At 42.4% G+C, this 20,728-nt stretch overlaps 1 protein-coding gene across 1 annotated transcript in view; it reads left to right on the top strand.

Moving 5' to 3' along the window:
* The window catches only part of grm8b (glutamate receptor, metabotropic 8b), a 217,022-nt gene that overhangs the window by 69,591 nt on the left and 126,703 nt on the right, over window positions 1-20,728 (top strand). Inside the window, exon 3 of the mRNA XM_035737804.2 lies at window positions 16,059-16,275. Coding sequence (XP_035593697.1) covers window positions 16,059-16,275 — 217 coding nt within the window. The remainder of the gene's footprint in view (window positions 1-16,058; window positions 16,276-20,728) is intronic.

Below are 20,728 nucleotides of genomic sequence, written 5' to 3'. Positions count from 1 at the left end.
GAGATTCAGATACCCCGGCAGCCCTGAAAACAGCTGGATGAATCTGACTGCTATTCACTGCGTTACAGGTGTTCACTGTATCAGTGAAGTGGTAAATCAATGTTGTAATGGGGATGGACAGTTTCAATAGATAACATCGTTAAATGTGATGGCAATACTGTTGTGGAACTAATTCCCTGACAATAAAGATTATATGTAGGTGATAAACCTTTGGAATGACTAAGTAAATGACAGATGTGTAGATATCAATGGATATCAAAGATAAAGGCCTCATATCAGGGAATTTTGGGAGTTGACATTAAAAAACAACCTCTTTAGGCCTCCCGGGTGGTGCAGTGGTCTAGGGCACTGCATCGCAGCGCCAGCTGTGCCACCAGAGACTCAGGGTTTGCGCCCAGGCTCTGTCGCAGTCGGCCGCGACCGGGAGGTCCGTGGGGCGACGCACAATTGGCCTAGCGTCGTTAGGGAGGGTTTGGCCGGTAGGGATATCCTTGTCTCATCGCACACCAGCGACTCCTGTGGTGGGCCGGGTGCAGTGCACGCTAACCAAGGTTGACAGGTGCACAGTGTTTCCTCCGACACATTGGTGCTTCCGGGTTGGATGCGCGCTGTGTTAAGAAGAAGTGTGGCTTGGTTGGGTTGTGTTTCGGAGGACGCATGGCTTTCGACCTTCGTCTCTCCCGAGCCCGTACGGGAGTTGTAGCGATGAGACAAGATAGTAATTACTAGCAATTGGATACCATGAAATTGGGGAGAAAAAGGGGTGTAAAATAAAATAAATAAAAAATAAAAAACAGCCTCTTTTGGGTAATACTGTATATACAGACTAACTGAAAGAGGACAGAAATGTCTCCAGCAAGTGGGTTACTGCATTTGCTTTAGATGCAGTTATGTAGGACATCCTGGATAAATGCAGTGTCAATAAAGAAACAGAATCAAAAGGTTTATTACACAATGTGGGTCCTGTCCCCTAATCTTTTGAATGGGCTTGACGATTAGGACATCAAATTCATGAAAAAAACTCAGTCAACTTTTGACAGATGCCTTATATGACATTTTGTTTTGCGTAGAGGACCATTGCACTACGTTTTGCCAATGGAATGCCATTACAAAAGCTTACAAAAGTTCCAAAACTACAAGGATGCTTCCTGGAAAACGATGCGTCGCGTTCATAATGTATTGTCCTGGAACAGTCAAGCATTGACTGAAAAACATTCGAATTTTGGGGGTTGAACAATGGTTGTAAAGTAACATTCACCAATCAATAAAACAAAATTGTGCTACTCAAGACTTTTGCCATTGATGAACTGGTTTACCTTAGAGAGAGAGATGCAGTGGGGGAACCTGCGGGTTGGAGGAGAGAGAAAGAACACAAGCTCCAATTTGTCACTAATTGTCACGATCGTTTAAAAATGGATTGGACCAAGGTGCAGCGTGGTAGGTGTACATTTTCCTTTTATTAAAATAACACCGAAAAACAACAAAATACAAACATGAACGTAACTCTACATGTAGTGCAGAAGGTGGGAAAAAGGGCTGCCTAAGTATGATCCCCAATCAGAGACAACTATAAACAGCTGCCTCTGATTGGGAACCATACTAGACACCATACTCTCGGTGGAGGCTCCGGTCCGCTTGAGACCGCGCGCCGCTTGAGGCTCCCCCCACTTTGGTGGCACCTCTGGTGCAGGGATTGTTGCCGGGGACACCGGACCGTAGATCGTTGTCGCGGACTCCGGACCGTAGATTATCGTCGCGGACTCCGGATTGGGAACCATCTCTGGAAGCTCCGGACCGGGGACCGTCGCTGGAGGCTCCAGAACGGGGACCGTCGCTGGAGACTCTGGACCGGGGACCGTCGCTGGAGGCTCCGGAACGGGGACCGTCGCTGGAGGCTCCGGACCGGGGACCGTCGCTGCAGGCTCCGGACCGGGGACCGTCGCTGCAGGCTCTGGGCCATGGATCGTCACTGGAGGCTTCGAGCCATGGATCCTCACTGGAGGCTTCGGGCCATGGATCATCACTGGAGGCCGAGTACGTGGAAATGGCACAGGACGCACCGGGCAGGAGAGAAAACTAGAGGCCGGGTGCGTGGAGCTGGCACAATGCATTATGGCTGGATACCCACTTTAGCTCGGTAAGTGTGAAGAGCTGGCACAGGATATCCTGGGCCGAGGAGACGCACTGGAGACCAGGACCGCTGAGCCGGCACAATCCGTCCTGGACAGATGCTCACCTTAGCACGGAAAGTACGGAAATCAGGCACAGAACGCACCGGGCTAAGGGTGCACACTGGAGGCACGGTGCGCAGAACCGGAAACATGGTATCTGAACTGTGACCAACTCCTCATCGTAATTACAGGGAGTTGGTTCTTGTTCCCACCTTTGCTTCGCTCGCCACCCCGTGTCCCCCACCAAAATGTTTTTAGGCTGCCTCTGATTGGGAACCATACTAGGCCAACAAAGAAATAGAAACAGATTCGCCCAAATCACACCCTGACCTAACCAAATTGAGAATAAAGAAGGCTCTCTAAGGTCAGGGCGTGACACTAATAGTCATTAAAAGTCAGTAATAGTCACAAATTACAACAACATGCAACAGTTTCTTTGCCCCTGCCAAGACGTTGCAGAGAAAAATGACCTGTCACTGTATCCAATTCAGAACACAGGCTACTGTAATTAACCATTGATTTACAGTGGGGTCCAAAATTATTGACATCCTTGATAAAGATGAGCAAAAATGACTGTATAAAATACATATTTAAAATACTGAGCTATATTGTACACAAAAAAAAGTATATATCTCAAAAAGGTAGCGGTCAAAATGTTTTCAATAACTCTCAATACCTCACCTTGCGGGAATAACGTCACTGAAAACGTTGGAGAACACATTTGGAGGCATCTTAGACCATTCCTCCAAACAGAATCCTTCCAGATCCTTGATATCTTTCATCTGCGCTTGTGGACTGCCTTCTTCAATTCAATCCACAGGTTTATAATTGGTTTCATGTCCGGAGACTAAAAATGGCCATTACAAAATGTTGATTTTGTAGCCAACTATCCATTTCTTTGTGGATTTTGATGTGTGCTTGTGGCTATTGTCAAATAAAATAAAATGACATTTTATTGGTCCCAATCACCTATTTAGCAGATGTGTAGCAAAATGATTGTGTTCCTTGCTCCAAAAGTGCAATAATATCTAACTGTCACGTATACTCCCTCCCTCTCCGGCCTCTAGGTCATCAGGCTGCTGATTATCCCGCACACCTGTCAACATCATCCCGCACACCTGTCAACATCATCCCGCACACCTGTCAACATCGTCTCGCGCACCTGCGCCTCATGACACTCACCTGGACTCCATCACCTCCTTGATTATCTTCCCTATATCTGTCACTCCCCTTGGTTCTTTCCTCAGGTGTTATTGACTCTGTTTCGTGTTCATTGTTTATTTTATTTATTAAAACACTCACTCCCTGAACTTGCTTCCTGACTCTCAGCGCACTTGTTACACTAACAATACACAACAATACACACAAATCTAAAAGTAAAAGAATGGGATTTAGAAATACTAGGACGAGTCCAGAGTATAAATATACAGTATATACACTGTGTATATGGGATGTATAGACATTATGAACAGTATGTGGATAGAATATGCAGGATAGAATAGTACAGTACAAGGGAGCAACACTTTACATGTTACGTTTATATTTTTGTTCAGTTCAATATGCCATTTAGCAGATGCTTTCTAAGGCGAGTTAGTCATGTCTGCATACATTTTACATATTGGTGTCCCCAGGATGTATCCAATCAGAACTTACTGCTGACTACAGCTCATTCAGATGACAGACAGCATGTTGACATCCAAACCACAATGACAATCTGTGTACTTCTGAGAAAGGCATCCATCGCTTGTGTTTGTTTACCAGGCTTTTAGGCTGGCTACTGACTGAGCAGACCTAGCTTATTTATGATGGTGACTCTAATATGGCCACCCATGTGGATGTTTGGAAGTACCTGTTCTGAATAAACAAGCCAGACACGCACTATCCCCACCTGGCTCTGCTGCAAAACCAATGGGGTGGTAACAACACACTGTTCCCTGGACTTGGACAAGGGTTTCAAAATCACCTGGCAGGTGCTCAGAAGAGAGCAATGACAGAGTATTAGGGAACCCATTTCACTTTGTGTTTCCAACAACAGCAGAATAATGGGAAGGAGTTATAATATATATAATAATAATAATATATGCCATTTAGCAGACGCTTTTATCCAAAGCGACTTACAGTCATGTGTGCATACATTCTACATATGGGTGGTCCCGGGAATCAAACCCACTACCCTGGCGTTACAAGCGCCATGCTCTACCAACTGAGCTACAGAAGGACCACGAGTTCCAATATAAGACAAAGGTGAGCTCAAGCTAGACAGAAATATGGCAAGTGGTACCGATGCACCAAGTCTGGAACCAACAGGACCCTGAACAGCATCTACCCCCAAGCCATAAGACTGATAAATAGTTAGTGAGAGAGTTCATATTTGCATCGACCCTTTTTGCGCTCTCTTTTGCAGTGTACCCAATAGTATCCGGTTGTCATTCTTGAGTAAAAGGAAAGATACCTAAATAGAAAATGACTCAAGTAAAAGTGCAAGTCACCCAGTAAAATATTACTTGAGTAAAAGTCTAAAAGCATTTGGTTGTAAATATACTTCAGTATCAAAAGTAAAGGTATAAATCATTTCAAATGCCTTATATTAAGCAAACCAGATTTTCATGTATTTTTTATTTACGGATAGCCAGGGGCACACTCCAACACTCAGACATAATTTATAAAGGAAGCATTTGTGTTTAGTAAGTCCGCCAGATCAGAGGCAGTAAGGATAACCGGGGATGTTCTCTTGATAAGTGCAGGAATTGGACCATTTCCCTGTCCTGCTAAGCATTCAACATGTACTTTTAGGTGTCAGGGAAAATGTATGGCGGGAAAAGTACATTATTTTCTTTAGGAATGTAGTGGAGTAAAAGTTGTCAAAATTATAAATAGTAAAGGAAAGTACAGATACCACAAAAAAACTACTCAAGTAGTACACTAAAAGTAATTTTTCTTAAGTACTTTAGACCACTGCGGTTTTGACTCATCACATTCGCTATTGCTAATATTTATTATCTATCCTGTTGCCTAGTGACTTTATCCCTACCTCTATGTACATATCCTACTTCAATTACCCCGTACCCCTATACATCGACTCAGCACTGGTACCCCATGTATATAGCCAAGTTATTCATTACTCATTGTGTTTATTCCTTGTGTTATTGGCTCCGTGGTCCTTCTGTAGCTCAGTTGGTAGAGCATGGCGCTTGTAATGCCAAGGTAGTGGGTTCGATCCCCGGGACCACCCATACGTAGAATGTATGCACACATGACTAAGTCGCTTTGGATAAAAGCGTCTGCTAAATGGCATATATTATTATTATTATTATTATTATTATTATTTTTCTATTATTTCTCTTTTTTTCGTCTCTGGGAAAGCCCTGTAAGTCAGCATTTCACTGTTAGTCTGCACCTGTTGTTTACAAAGCATGTGACTAATAACATTTGATTTGATGAGGCTTATGTTATGCCCATGTTTAATATTGTTTATTTAACCTGTAGGAAAAAGGAAGCTTTTGGTTCTACTTGAAAAGGCTATGTTACAGATGTAGGATCTTAATCTGATCGTCATGTTGCAGGAGAATCTTCCTTTAATGCAGGACAATTATAGGTCATGAACAGTCAAAATCCTGGTTTTCATGAAATTGGATGATATTTGAAGGAAACCAGATCAAAGTATGATAACCACAGTATGAAAAATGACTGTTGCTTCCCCTCCCACATGTCAAACACATGGCATGATTAAGGGGACAAGGTGACATCCCCTTAACTCTCATTTTCAAACACCAACGGTAACGGTAACATGATATTCTCTTACCTAATTTAGATAAGTACCGCCTCGTAACCAACATCGGTGAAGGTGTGTTTGCAGAGGGGCGAGGATTACAGTGGGGAGAACAAGTATTTGATACACTGCCGATTTTGCAGGTTTTCCTACTTACAAAGCATGTAGAGGTTTGTAATTTTTATCATAGGGACAATTCAAGTGTGAGAGACGGAATCTAAAACAAAAATCCAGAAAATAACATTGTTTGATTTTTAAGTAATTAATTAGCATTTTATTGTATGACATAAGTATTTGATCACCTACCAACCAGTAAGAATTCCGGCTCTCACAGACCTCTTCGTTTTTCTTTAAGAATCCCTCCTGTTCTCCACTCATTACCTGTATTAACTGCACCTGTTTGAACTCGTTACCTGTATACCTGTATAAAAGACACCTGTTCACACACTCAATCAAACAGACTCCAACCTCTCCACAATGGCCAAGACCAGAGAACTGTGTAAGGACATCAGGGATACAATTCTAGACCTGCACAAGGCTGGGATGGGCTACAGGACAATAGGCAAGCAGCTTGGTGAGAAGGCAACAACTGTTGGCGCAATTATTAGAAAATGGAAGAAGTTCAAGATGACGGTCAATCACCCTCGGTCTGGGGCTCCATGCAAGATCTCACTTTGTGGGGCATCAATGATCATGAGGAAGGTGAGGGATCAGCCAAGAACTACACGGCAGGACCTCGTCAATGACCTAAAGAGAGCTGGGACCACAGTCTCAAAGAAAACCATTAGTAACACACCACGCCGTCATGGATTAAAATCCTGCAGCGCACACAAGGTCCCCCTGCTCAAGCCAGCGCATGTTCAGGCCCGTCTGAAGTTTGCCAATGACCATCTGGATGATCCAGAGGAGGAATGGGAGAAGGTCATGTGGTCTGATGAGACAAAAATAGAGCTTTTTGGTCTAAACTCCACTCGCCGTGTTTGGAGGCAGAAGAAGGATGAGTACAACCCCAAGAACACCATCCCAACCGTGAAGCATGGAGGTGGAAACATCATTCTTTGGGGATGCTTTTCTGCAAATGGGACAGGACGACGACGGTCATCGTTGGTGGTGGAATTAGACCAAGATGCAGCGTGGGGTAGATTAATCATATTCTTTAATGATAACCAGAAAAACAAGAAAGAGAACCAATTAAACATACAGCCTTGTAGGGCTCAACAGCAACAATACAAGGACAAGATCCCATAACATAGGTGAGAAAAAAGGCTACCTAAGTATGATTCCCAATCAGAGACAACGATAGACAGCTTCCTCTGTTTGGGAACCACACTCGGCCAAAAACAAAGAAATACAACACATAGAATGCCCACGCAAATCACACGCTGACCAAACCAAATAGAGACATAAAAAGGCTCTCTAAGGTCAGGGTGTGAAACCCCGCCCACTCAGCCTGTTTTTTCAAACTTCCTGGTAGTTAGCCATGTAAAAAATTACTTTTCAGAATGACTGTTCAGGACCTATAAAATGTGTCGTATTTGAGTTTTAAAAAGGCTTCTGAAGTTTGTAATTTGCACTCTGAAATTTCAGACATTTTAAGAATAGTGAAATTAGCATTATTTAGTGCCCCCCCAATAGATTGACTTTTGTTGCGTTTAATGGGGCTCATTTCTCATTCAGGGGGTTGAACCCCCGACCCCCCCGGACATAATTTGCTCCTCTTGTCTGTCCGATTAGTAGTTTAAAAAATATACACTGAGTGTACAAAACATTAGAAACACCTTCCTAATAAGCGTTCCACAGAGATGCTGCAGTCATGTTGACTGCAATGTTTCCCACAATTGTGTCAAGTTGGCTAGATGTCCTTTGGGTGAAGGACCTTTCTTGATACACATGAGAAACTGTTGAGAGTGAAAAGTCCAACAGCATTTCAGTTCTTGACACACTCAAACTGGTGCGCCTGGGGCCTACTACCATTCCCCGTTCAAATGCACTTTTTTCTTGCCTATTCACCAACTGAATTGCACACATACACAATCCATGTCTCAATTGTCTCAAGGCTTAAAAATCGCTCTCTAACCTGTCTCCTCCCCTTAATCTACACTGAATGGTGACATCAAGAAGGGATCATAGCTTTCACCTGGATTCACCTGGTCAGTCTGTCATGAAAAGAGCATGTATTCCTAATATTTTGTACACTCAGTGTAGGTTAGAGTGCATATATTTCTTCATTAGAAAATAGAAAATTAAGTGGTTTCTGGTAATCCTGGTTTTTAAGTCGTATAGTCTACATGCGTCTGAAATACTGTCAACATCAGATATATCAGTTGGAATAAAGCATAAAAACAGAGTAGTGGATTACCGGAGGGTAGAACCAGTTCACATTGGGGACAGCTTACCTTGATAATACAGCTGAAGTTGGACGTTTACATACACCTTAGCAAAATACATTTAAACTCAGTTTTTCACAATTCCTGACATTTAATCATCGTAAAAATTTGCTGTCTAAGGTCAGGTAGGATCATCACTTTATTTTAAGATGTGAAATGTCAGAATAATAGTAGAGAGAATGATTTATTTCAGCTTTTATTTCTTTCATCACATTCTCAGTGGGTCAGAAGTTTACATACTCTCAATTGGTATTTGGTAGCATTGCCTTTAAATTGTTTAACTTGGGTCAAACGTTTCGGGTAGCCTTCCACAAGCTTCCCACAATAAATTTGGGTGAATTTTGGCCCATTCCTCCTGACAGAACCAGTGTGACTGAGTTTTGTTGTTGTTCTGGGATTGATTTGCACTTTTCACACCAAAGTGCGTTCATCTCTAGGATCCAGAACGCGTCTCCTTCCTGAGCGGTTTGATGGCTCCGTGGTCCCATAGTGTTTATACTTGCGTACTATTGTTTGTGCAGATGAACGTGGTACCTTCAGTCATTTGGAAATTGCTCCCAAAGATGAACCAGACTTGTGGAGGTCTACCATTTCTTGGCTGATTTCTTTTGATTTTACCATGATGTCAAGCAAAGAGGCACTGAGTTTGAAGGTAGACCTTGAAATACATCCACAGGTACAACTCCAATTGACTCAAATTATGTCAATTAGCCAATCAGAAGCTTCTAAAGCCTTGACATCTGTAACTTTCCAAGCTGTTTAAAGGCACATTCAACTTTAGTGAATGTAAACTTCTGACCCACTGGAATTGTGATACAGTGAATTATACGTGAAATAATCTGTCTGTTAATTAACAATTGTTGGAAAAATTACTTGTATAATGCACAAAGAAGATGTCCTAACCGATTTGCCAAAACTATAGAGAAGGAGAAGTATTAAAAATAAAACCCAGAAATTTGACATTTACATCAGTGAAATATAAAATTCAAGTGTAAGTATATAAGTATTCAGACCCTTTACTCAGTACTTTGTTGAAGCACTTTTGGCAGCGATTACAGCCTTGATTTTCTTGGGGACGACGCTACAAGCTTGGTACACCTGTATTTCAGGAGTTTCTCCCATTTTTCTCTGCAGATCCTCTCAAGCTCTGTCAGGTTGGATGGGGAGCGTCACTGCACTGCTATTTTCAGGTCTCTCCAGAGATGTTCGATCGGGTTCATGTCCGGGCTCTGGCTGGGCCACTCAAGGACATTCAGAGACTTGTCCCTAAGCCACTCCTGCATTGTCTTGGCTGTGTGCTTAGGGTTATTGTCCTGTTGGAAGGTGAATCATTGTCCCAGTCTGAGGTCCTGAGCGCTCTGGAGCAGGTTTTCATCAAGGATCTCTCTGTACTTTGTTCTGTTCATTTTTCCCTCAATCCTGATTGAGACGCAGCCCATGCAATAAATATGTCTAGCTTGAACAGAACGATTTTTATAGGTAATTTTGTATTACCTACCCTAGGCAGGGTAGCCTAGTGGTTAGAGTGTTGGACTAGTAACTGGAAGGTTGCAAGTTCAAATCCCTGAGCCGACAAGGTACAAATCTGTCATTCTGCCCCTGAACAGGCAGTTAACCCACTGTTCCTAGGCTGTCATTGAAAATAAGAATTTGTTCTTAACTGACTTGCCTGGTTAAATAAATAAATACAAATTAAAAATTATGCTAATTCGATTTTGAAGGGGTGCGGACATCGACTCTGGGGTCTTGCCTAAATGTACAGGTATCTGGCAAAGGGTGTTGAGCCACCAGAACAGATTCCCTGTGCCTCGGCATAGACTCTACAAGTGTCTTGAAATCTATTGGAGGGATGCGACACCATTCCTCCACGAGAAATTCCATAATTTGGTGTTTTGTAGAAGGTGGTGGAAAACGCTGTCTTAGACGCCGCTCCAGAAACTCCCATAAGAGTCACACACACACACACACACACACACACACACACACACACACACACACACACACACACACACCCTTTAAATCCCCTATGCTCCTTTGAGACCCCTCTTTCAAAGTCACTGAGACCTCTTCTTCTAGCTATGGTAGCCAAACTAGTCGGTAACGGGCATTTTTATAAACAACACTAAGCTTGATGGGATGTTAATTGCTTAATTAGCTCAGGAACCACACCTGTGTGGAAGCACCTGCTTTCAATATACTTTGTATCCCTCATTTACTCAAGTGTTTCCTTTATTTTGGCAGTTACCTGTAGTGTATGGCTTCCAATATTCTGTAGGTACTTTGTGCTTCCAATATTCTGTAGGTACTTTGTGCTTCCAATATTCTGTAGGTACTTTGTGCTTCCAATATTCTGTAGGTACTTTGTGCTTCCAATATTCTGTAGGTACTTTGTGCTTCCAATATTCTGTAGGTACTTTGTGCTTCCAATGCTTCCTTTAAATGTACCTCCGTTAAACTACGTGAAAAAATATTTTCAGTGTTGCTCACAGCATTTGGGTTGTGGTGCAGAATAAGTTGTGTGCATAAGCACATAACAAACAAGTGCCCTTAAAAAAATACGTAAGCAGTGAGCATAGAAATGCATTAAAAACAAAACAACGAAGACGAACGGTGACCTTATAGTGCAGTCAAGCTGTCATATTATGGAAGTCAGATTGGTCCCAGGATGCCACTGTCAACTACTGTAGGAGGACAGGAATGATAAAGTCACATCAGATAATGTCACCCATGGATGTTCCTATGGCCAGCATCTTTTTGGGTGGAGAGAGCTTGTCAGAAAACCTCCCAAAACCATTAAACAGTGATAGTGGAGAAAACAAGAGAGAGAAGAAGGAGATAGAGGGACGGAGGTTGACGTTTATTGTCATGAATCTTGCCCTGGAGGCAGCACTGAGCAATTTCGGCTAGATGGGCCAGCTGCAAAGTCCAAATTGGCTATATTGTCAAAATTCATGAAAACAGACATGAGCTTTAGGTCTTAATTTAAGGTTATGGTTAAGCATTAGCGAAATGCTTAAAATCTGATTTTATGACTCTGTAACTGTGTCAGCTAGTGAACACTCTGCAGGGCTACCTCCAGTACATGAGCCATCCCAATAAATTCCAACCTGCAAGAGGGACGTAGCCATGGAGACTACATGGAGGGCTAAATTCAGGGAGGGGGGGACATAGAGAGACGAGACCTGGCTGTCCTGTCATGTCGAATTAGCTTTTCTCCCTCAATCTTTCTCTCAATCAATTATCATCCCTGGTCAGAGAGGAGCCACTATCAATATGGAAATGAATGGTGCGGACAGTGGGGATTTTTTCTGTGTGTGTGTGTGTGTGTTTGTGGGTGTGGGTGCCTGCATGAGTGTGTGTGTGTGAAAGAAAAATAATGGTAATGAATATGTTGATACGCACATACACACACATCTGTCTCTGTTTACACCATTTATTGAGACACTTGGCCTGCTGTTTGCTAGATTGTTTTAAATAAAGGTCGGTGTTGAGGTTAATGACTATTGTCAGGCCACCATATATCAGGCCAATACTGTCCCTCTAGGTGTGACAGCTCCATTAGCTGCTAAAGTGGCCCACCGTGGAAGGAGCCACATGCCGATATCTCACAGCATACTGTTGTGTGGATGGATAAGGACTTACATTTCTGACATACAGATGACATAAGGTCTGTCATAGTATATCATAACAGTTCATGACCACACGCATTTTGTTTGTGTAAAACTGAGAACTGTTACAGCAGTTGTGATGTGTTGTCCTGCCTTATGGTCACCTAGATAGGCTGAAGCAGCAGAGTGTGTTTGTGTGCTGCAGATGTGTATGATGGAGGAATTATCTCCCTCCGATGCCTCTAAGTACTTGATGAGTCTCATCACTTTCTTTGGGCTACGGTACGTGGGAGTACATCTGGTGAGCCCTCAAGTCACATTTCAAAACTGTTCTCGATCGCTCGCTCTATTCTTTATCCCCTCACTCCCTTTCTCCCTGCCTCTGTCTCTGTCTCTGTCTCTGTCTCTCTCTCTCTCTGTCTCTCTCACCTTTTTTCTTTTTTTCATATTCTCCCATCCCCTTTGAGAAAGATTTCTCTATCCCTCTATCGCCATTTCTTCCATATTCCCCACTCCCTTGTTGCTCTCTCCCTATAATGGAGCCATGTGGATGTCCACAGTAGCAGTGGAGAATTAGAGCATGATTTATCACTGGTGCTCTTAGCAGCGCTGTAAATACACGCCACAGATCCAGCCCAGTGTCAAGTGCTTCAGCCTTATGCTCTACAGAGTCAATCACGCAGGGCCGGATTACTGAACGGGCACGTTTGGGTTGGGGGTCCCCTGGATAGCATATGAAAACGGCATAAGAAAAAATTTGTAGAATTGCAGGAAAAAAGCTTTAAAACTGACAAATTTTCTCTCATCCTCGGAGCAAAATGTGAGGATAGCACGAGATGAGCTATAAATCAACAACTTTTTATTTTTGATCCATGGCAAAATGTGTTGAAATGCAGGAAGTTAGCTGTTTTCTTAAAAAGAAAGGTGGCCCCCCCTGGAGGTAGGTGCCCCGAAGCCCCAAATGCATTAATTAGTCTGGCTCTGCAATCACGGCCATATTAAACTTAGCGCACACTGACCCAGAACCACCCTGGTCTTCACAGTCTCACAACATCACCCCTGGAAGTACTCTAGTCATGTTTGCGTTTTGTAATACCCAGAGGTCTGGGACTCGTGATAATATACTAGGAACACTACAATATGACGGTGATGATGAGGATGATGATAATAATGATGAGGGGGGAATGATAATGATGCTGATGAGGATGATGATGGTGAGGATGATGAGGATTGTGGGGATGAGGATGGTGGGGATGATGAGGATGGTTGGGATGATTAGGATGATGATGAGGATGGTGGGGAGGATGATAATCAAAAGGAAGGCTTAGTGTGTTGGTGGGTTTTGAGATGAAGATATCAAGATATGCTGATCTACAATATCCCTGAATTAGACCACTAATTAAAGTGGCATTCTCCCCATCTACTTGTGCCAACAACTCTCCATAGGCTTCCAGCGGAATGGACATTTCTTTCATTTCAGCTTTGAGAATGTGGTTCGTATAATGTAAGAGGATAAAGTGTTCTGCATGTGATTGTAATTTCCCAAGTGACATCATTATGACTCTCACATGATGACCAGACCGAACACATCGCATACTGTACATGTTATTCAATCATTGCACCCACACTGCTTGCGCTCATCAGCGTGCGTCTGCGTGGCCAGGCGCTAAAATAGAAATTGGTTCTATTTAGGACGCTCAACGCGCGTCCGCGCGTGTCCGGCCTCTCCAATCTCCTCGTTAGTTTTTAGAAGCATATACCCACATGCCATGTTCTCTGTGGTTTTTGAGAGCATATACGTACCCACGTGGGTGACTGAAAGATGAATTGAGGTCCACACTCCAGTTGGTTGCATTAATGCACCTAAAGTTGGTTGCCAACCATCATATAAAGTCCAAAATAAGAAGGAGCCTGAAGGAAGGAGACTAAAAACTCATTTGGTTTACTGTTTTATCTGTGGATTAGTTGTCGGAGTAGAGGACCTTGTGCATTTCAGGTATAATAACAACCCAATGTTTATATCCTGGACAAATGAGCTCGCAACAGCAAGAAAGCTAGCTAAATTGCCATAAATGTGTAATGCTTTTCAACCTGTGCCCAAATTAATATAATTGGTTCTGAGTTTGTTTTGATATTTCAACCTGCGTGTCCTGATCGCGTCTGGTGCGGGTGGACAAAATCAATGTGCGCATTTGGTCTGGTCAACATGTCAGAGCCACCTAAAGGTGCAGACAACTAAGCATCAACATTCCCAAATATACACAAAAAAAATGTAAAAGCAATGTACTTTGATTGGTTAAAGCAATCAATAATATATGTCTGTGTGTCAGTGTACCTCTGTTGATCTTTGTTGATTTAGGAAGATGTATTGACATTATTGTAATGTGAACTATTCTCATAACCATTGTGTTTGTAAATATACTGAACAAAAATAACACTGTCTGTATTAAAGCCCTTTTGTGGGGGGGAAAAAAACTCATTCTGGTTGACTGGGCCTGGCTTCGTCATGTCAAATCCACAGATTAGGGCCTATTGAATTTATTTAAATGGACTGATTTCCTCATATGATTTCCTCATAACTCAGTTATATGGTTGACATTGTTGCATGTTGCGTTTCTATTTTTGTTCAGTACAATTCAGCATCTGAGCTCATTGCACCGTAGTGAACATTATCTCAACCTGTTTTGGTTTCTTTATTTGTTTTCCTTTATTGTAGTTACTTTTTGCATTATTCATGTCATTCAGTGGCTAAACTTTATGGAAGTTTGCAGTGAATTATGATAATATCTTGTGTGTGTGTGTGTGTGTGTGTGTGTGTGTGTGTGTGTGTGTGTGTGTGTGTGTGTGTGTGTGTGTGTGTGTGTGTGTGTGTGTGTGTGTGTGTGTGTGTGTGTGTGTGTGTGTGTGTGTGTGTGTGTGTGTGTGTGAGAGAGCGAGAGAGAGAGAGTACATCTCCATGTTAGGAAAGATGAGATCTATATCATGAGGTCAATATGATTTATCTCACTATAACACAATTCAGAGGTTGCAAAAATGCTTTACCCTGAGATGACCCCTATAAATCTAAATGGAATACAAAAGGCAGAGTTTGTTCTCTGAAGCCACAGTCCATTGATTGACTTTAGGGTGTATAAACTTCAGCTCCATGTTCCCGCTTTTTAAATGAAGTTGAAATGGGAAAATAAAGACAAGCACAAGCAGACGCTTTGGCCCCTGGAAAACTTGTTCACATAGTGACCAAAGGCAAGAAAAATGTCCTTTGTTTCAACCCAGATATTAATCACTTAATGGCAGAACTGAATCAATGGTGATAATTAATCACTTGTTGCCTCTGGTACTCGCTTAGCTCTTGTTATCGTATGGCTCTGAAATCCCAGCGTGTGGGGAAAAAATCTAACAAAATGGATCAAGTCAATCCCAATGTTCAAGGGTTAACCTGGGACTGACAGAACGGTGGCATATCACAGGTGATTGCAATTATGTCAAACCCACCAGATGCATTTGTATTTACAGCCGGTTTAATTTGTAGCTGTCTGTGAATGAGCTGAGATCGGCTCAAGCTGCCAGCCAGTGAGTGGCATTTGTATTGCTGGCAGGCCTTTGCCTGTCTTTCTTTCTTCCATTCCCCCTCTCTTTGAATGCCAATGAGACAAGCCTGTAAGGCCTGCCCGCACACCCTGGCCTTTGACTGAAGTGAAATCAATCAGGCCTTCAATCGCTCTCTAAAGGACCATTATCCAACCTTCTCTCCTTGTCTAACAGGCTATGTCTATCTGTCTGTGTGTTTTCTGTCTGTGTGTTGTCTGTCTGTCTAATACCTTACAGTTCCCTCTCTCTTCTCCATTTACACTGTATCCAGTTGACAAGAAACAAAGCAAGGACATTGTGGAATTCTGGTTTTGAAGTTCTTTTGGGATAAAAGACTCCTAAACATGAAGAAATAAAGTTTCAAGTCAGGTGGTTCAGAAAGGTTCTGACAAAGTCACATTGATATGTCCTCTCGTTAATATCCCTATGTGTAACATATAGTAGATGTCTGGGGAGCATATTCCGTTGTGGAATTAACAATTACTCGTTTGGCATTAAACACTTGGCTTACACTAGGGTTTCCTTGTCTCCATAGATTCCTCAGATCAGCTATGCATCCACGGCACCCGAGCTGAGTGACAACACACGCTACGACTTCTTCTCCCGTGTGGTGCCACCGGACTCCTACCAAGCTCAGGCCATGCTGGACATCGTCACGGCGATGGGCTGGAACTATGTGTCGACCCTGGCCTCGGAGGGGAATTACGGCGAAAGTGGCGTGGAGGCTTTTGTCCAGATCTCCAGAGAGTCTGGTAGGTGTGATGGGGCTCTTTTTACTGGCACAACATGGCTACTCACAGGCTTTTACTGAAACGCTGATGAATATATTTTATTTATCCAGCTAGATATAGCTGATAATTATAGGCTGTTTTTGTGACGCTATGCTGAAGGATAAACAAATGCAATTGAATCCAAAAGTCTCTTTCCCTGCCAATATACAGCAACAGTTTTATTCTACTAAGAACAACTGCTTGATTTGGGATGTATGAGAAAAATCTAAAATGTACTGTGAAACTTGAATTGTGCTGAAAGGAAGGTGTATTCCCTTGTTTGGGAGATGTGTACTGTTGGTCAGCGTTTTACGCTCTGCCTGCATGCATTGCCCCAATGTTTGACTCAAACACTGTCTTGCCTAGTTTGGCTGAGTGCACCTCAGCATTTGCTGTCTCAACAGCAGGGGATACCTTGAAGGTTCACATGTCAAGTCGCTGAATGTCAAAATAGACTACCAGGGGACAGTCTAAGGCAAAAAACACAGAGAGCATCTCTGATTCTCTTTTAGTCTTGCTTGTTCTTTGCTTGGAGAGACTGCTAAGGCATTAGGGTATGGCTTCTCCCATTCACCAATCAAAATGTATTTACAACTAGCAATTATTAAAACTTGGTTACATTACGCACCAGAATAATTGATTGCTCCACAATTTTATTGATGCATCAGAGGGTATGGGAAGGGGTGGAACATTTCAAAGTGGTCTGTGAACATTTGTATCGTGTTGATAAATGAATATAGAGATAGGTAATGTCATTGATTCTCAGCATAATCACCAGTAAATTCACAGATGTATTTTTCTAGGGTCTGTTTCATAATCAAACTCAGTTCTCTCCAAGCCCTCTGATTAAAGTATTATGGCAGCTTTCATCAGGGTGGACAAAAGGCCGCACATTAATTATATTGTAATTGCTGAATCTAAATTAATCAGCTGTAACATGTATGTGTGAGATTAACAGAGTGTGTGCGCATTAGCCCGGGCCTATTATAAATGAGCTGTATCTCTGGCTAGCATGGGAGCAGGGGAGCACCAACCTAATCCTTGAGGGCAGCGGTTCAGCTCTCCGTGGCACTTAATGGATCAATTAGAGTCATCGATTGGCTTGAGAGTCCACCCACCTGTTTTCTTGGGTCAGAATCAGATGCTGAGTTCACAGATACTGAGTGCAGAGTAATGTTACACCAGTGGTTCTCAAACCTCTCCTCGGGGACCCCAGATATTTTAAGATTTTGTTGTAGCCCTGAACTACCTGATTCACTAGTTGACAAGTTGAATCAGGTGCGTTAGCTCTAGAATAAATAAAATACATGGAACGATTGGACAACCACTGTGTTATACAGCGCAGGCAGAAATGTAATAAGTAGAATGGACATACCACTCTGTAGTGCATAGTGTAGGGTGGAATGCTGACTTTAAGGTAGCAGTTGACATCCTCTGGTCTCACATCAGGCTGCCTATCCTGTCCTGTGCTGAACATTCAGGAGAGTCCAGGGCAGAAAGGAAGAGTGGAAAACAAGTGGTGCTCGTTCCATACAGAACCCTCTACAGAGGGTTCTACTTGGAACCAAAAAAGGGTTCTACCTGGAACCAAAAAGGGTTCTCCTATGGGGACAGCCAAAGAACCCTTTTGGAACCCTTTTTCCTAAGATTGTATCTCCTGTGTTTTGTTAGCCCTGAAATAGGTTGGAGGGATTTTCCTGTATGAGAGTCTCCCTTTGGGTCTGTCAACAGATCCAGACTTCCAGCTGCAGCCCTAGAGCGGGTTTGGGTTAATCCCAAATAAATACAGGGGTTAACAAGCATCCAACTAGCAACTAAACCATCACCATATAACAGAAAAACATCAATACCAGCTTTACAATGACACCTATAGCTCTTGCACCAATAGAAGTAAGCATAGCAATCTCATTTCACCCCTGGCTAAGCACCCAAAAATAATTGATGATAATATGCTGTGGGCTAATTCACCATTAATAGACATTCTGCTAACTTCCTACATTCAATTGCATGTGATACCCATCTTTTTCTCTTAGGTGGTAAAATGCTGAGCAAGCCTACAAAACTGTAAATAATTCCAAGTGAATTGTGAGCCCGAATAAACAAGTGATGATGTGCATCTATTTATCAAAGTGTGTTAGCTTGATTGGCATACACTAAGTGTGGTGACCCAGTCCATCACAGCAACCCCCTGCACACCATCACTGTAATGCCTGCTGAGCCAGGTGTCCTTGCCGAAGCAATGTAATCTCTATGTAAATGGTGTAAGCAAGCAACAGTAATCATGAGAAATGGCTGCAATATTTCCTTTAAAGTTGTGGATTAATAATGACAAGGTGCATGGAGACGGTCTCTTGAACAGCAGGGAAGAGCAGCAGTACCTCCCTGTGTATATTTTTCTCTATAATTAATGTGTTTTTTTAAACGTTGTTCTTCTCCTTTCAACACATGTAAATGGCCTCATTTAGAGATATGACATTCATAGCTCTGCAAGTTAAGTCATCTGTGATTTATCGTATATTGTATCGTCTTTGATTAACCATATATTGTATCGTCTGTGATTTACAGTATATTGTGTCGTCTGTGATTAACTGTATATGGTATCGTCTGTGATTAACCATATATTGTATCGTCTGTGATTTACCGTATATTGTGTCGTCTGTGATTAACTGTATATGGTATCGTCTGTGATTAACCATATATTGTATCGTCTGTGATTTACCGTATATTGTGTCGTCTGTGATTTACCGTATATTGTGTCGTCTGTGATTTACCGTATATTGTATCGTCTGTGATTTACCGTATATTGTGTCGTCTGTGATTAACTGTATATGGTATCGTCTGTGATTAACCGTTTACGACCTGAGATTCACAGCATGAGGATGAGGTGCCGGTGGGTTGGATGCCTTTTGCTGTTCTTGGTGTTGAAGGGGATATCTTTCTGGGATATCTTACTTCCCAAATACAGGTGTGCCAAGCTTATATCGTCATACCCAAGAAGACTTGATGCTGTAATTGCTGCCAAAGGTGCTTCAACAAAGTACTGAGTAAAGTCTGAATACTCCATGTTTAATTCATATACAGTATGAATGGTGAGAAGAGCACCAGAAGAGGACTGGCCACCCTGTTGTCTGATGGTCTATGGGGAGCAAGTCTAATAACTAGACCAGAGGAGGATCCCAGGAGCAGTGTCACTCTCAACCCCTCCGGAGCCTGATCTTCATGAAAACAGGGACAGATACCCATACTGTGGCATTGGGATAGACTTTCGGACAAACAGTGCAGTATTTCGATGTGTTAACTGCCAGGTTAAAGAGCATGTTGGCCTGCACTCACTGTGATGCTGCAGAGAAATACAGTAGAGATGGACAATGGAGTCTTGGGAGCTCAGTACGTGTTATAAATGATACATACAGGAAGCTTTCTTGTTTAGCAATAGCAAATGTTGATCAATTATTGAATGTATGTCCATTTTGTTTCAGATAGGGTCTAGTTTACTATGCCTTCAAATACTAGTAATTGCTTCTTCTTTATCCTCAGACAGAATAGAGTGGTGAGGAGGAGTCTGTCCTGTCCATTGTGTCCTCACCATACATGTTCAGTATCCAGGGTTCACTCAAATATCCTTTTAAGCTTTGTTTTACTATTCACAGTTACATCTGATTTAAGGATTGTATATCGATTTGCTCTCCTTAAATGTTAGTCATCTATTTTATTTGTTTCAGTCTCTGAATTGTTTCATAAAACTTTTCGCCGCCAGCTCGTTATATTATGACATAAAAACTACAATCTGTCTCCTGAATTAGCCTAGTGTGCATGTACAACCAGCTATATCCTGTCCCGACCTCATTTTCCCTGGCTAAACTAGCTGGCTAGCTGAACTATGCTAGTTTTCATCCTCATTTCCAAACTTCATAAATACTGCACCCTCAACTTCAGTAATCCTTTCCTAGTTATACAACCATGTAACTAAGAAATTAGCTAGAAAGAAACTTGTAAAGTATGTATTGATTTATTGTTTTGTTGAATAGTCATGTCTGGTTTGAAATATCTGACAAAGGATATCATTGCGTTAAGTTCAGTTTTGAGATCCATTGGCGTCATTGACGTGGGTTAGCTGAAAGCTTCCGACTGGTCTTGGAACGGTGACAAGAGGCAGCCTCTCCCTGCTTGGTTCGATGGGACATGTAGTGATTTTACCAACATAGCCAGATATGTATTTGTATTTTTGTATCTGTATTTATTAGGGATCCCCATTAGATGCTGCCAAGGCAGCAGCTACTCTTCCTGGGGTCCAAACATATTAAAGCACTTACATTACATATGAATCAACAGATAAAATAGTACATCTGTAACGGTTGTCTTCCTCCTCTGACGAGGAGGAGTAGTAGGAAGGATCGGAGGACCAATGCGCAGCGTGGTAAGTGTTCATGATATT

Source organism: Oncorhynchus keta, chromosome 26 (assembly GCF_023373465.1).
Source record: "Oncorhynchus keta strain PuntledgeMale-10-30-2019 chromosome 26, Oket_V2, whole genome shotgun sequence".
Classification (NCBI taxonomy): Eukaryota; Metazoa; Chordata; class Actinopteri; order Salmoniformes; family Salmonidae; genus Oncorhynchus; species Oncorhynchus keta.
This window is presented reverse-complemented; position numbering and strand designations above follow the sequence as displayed.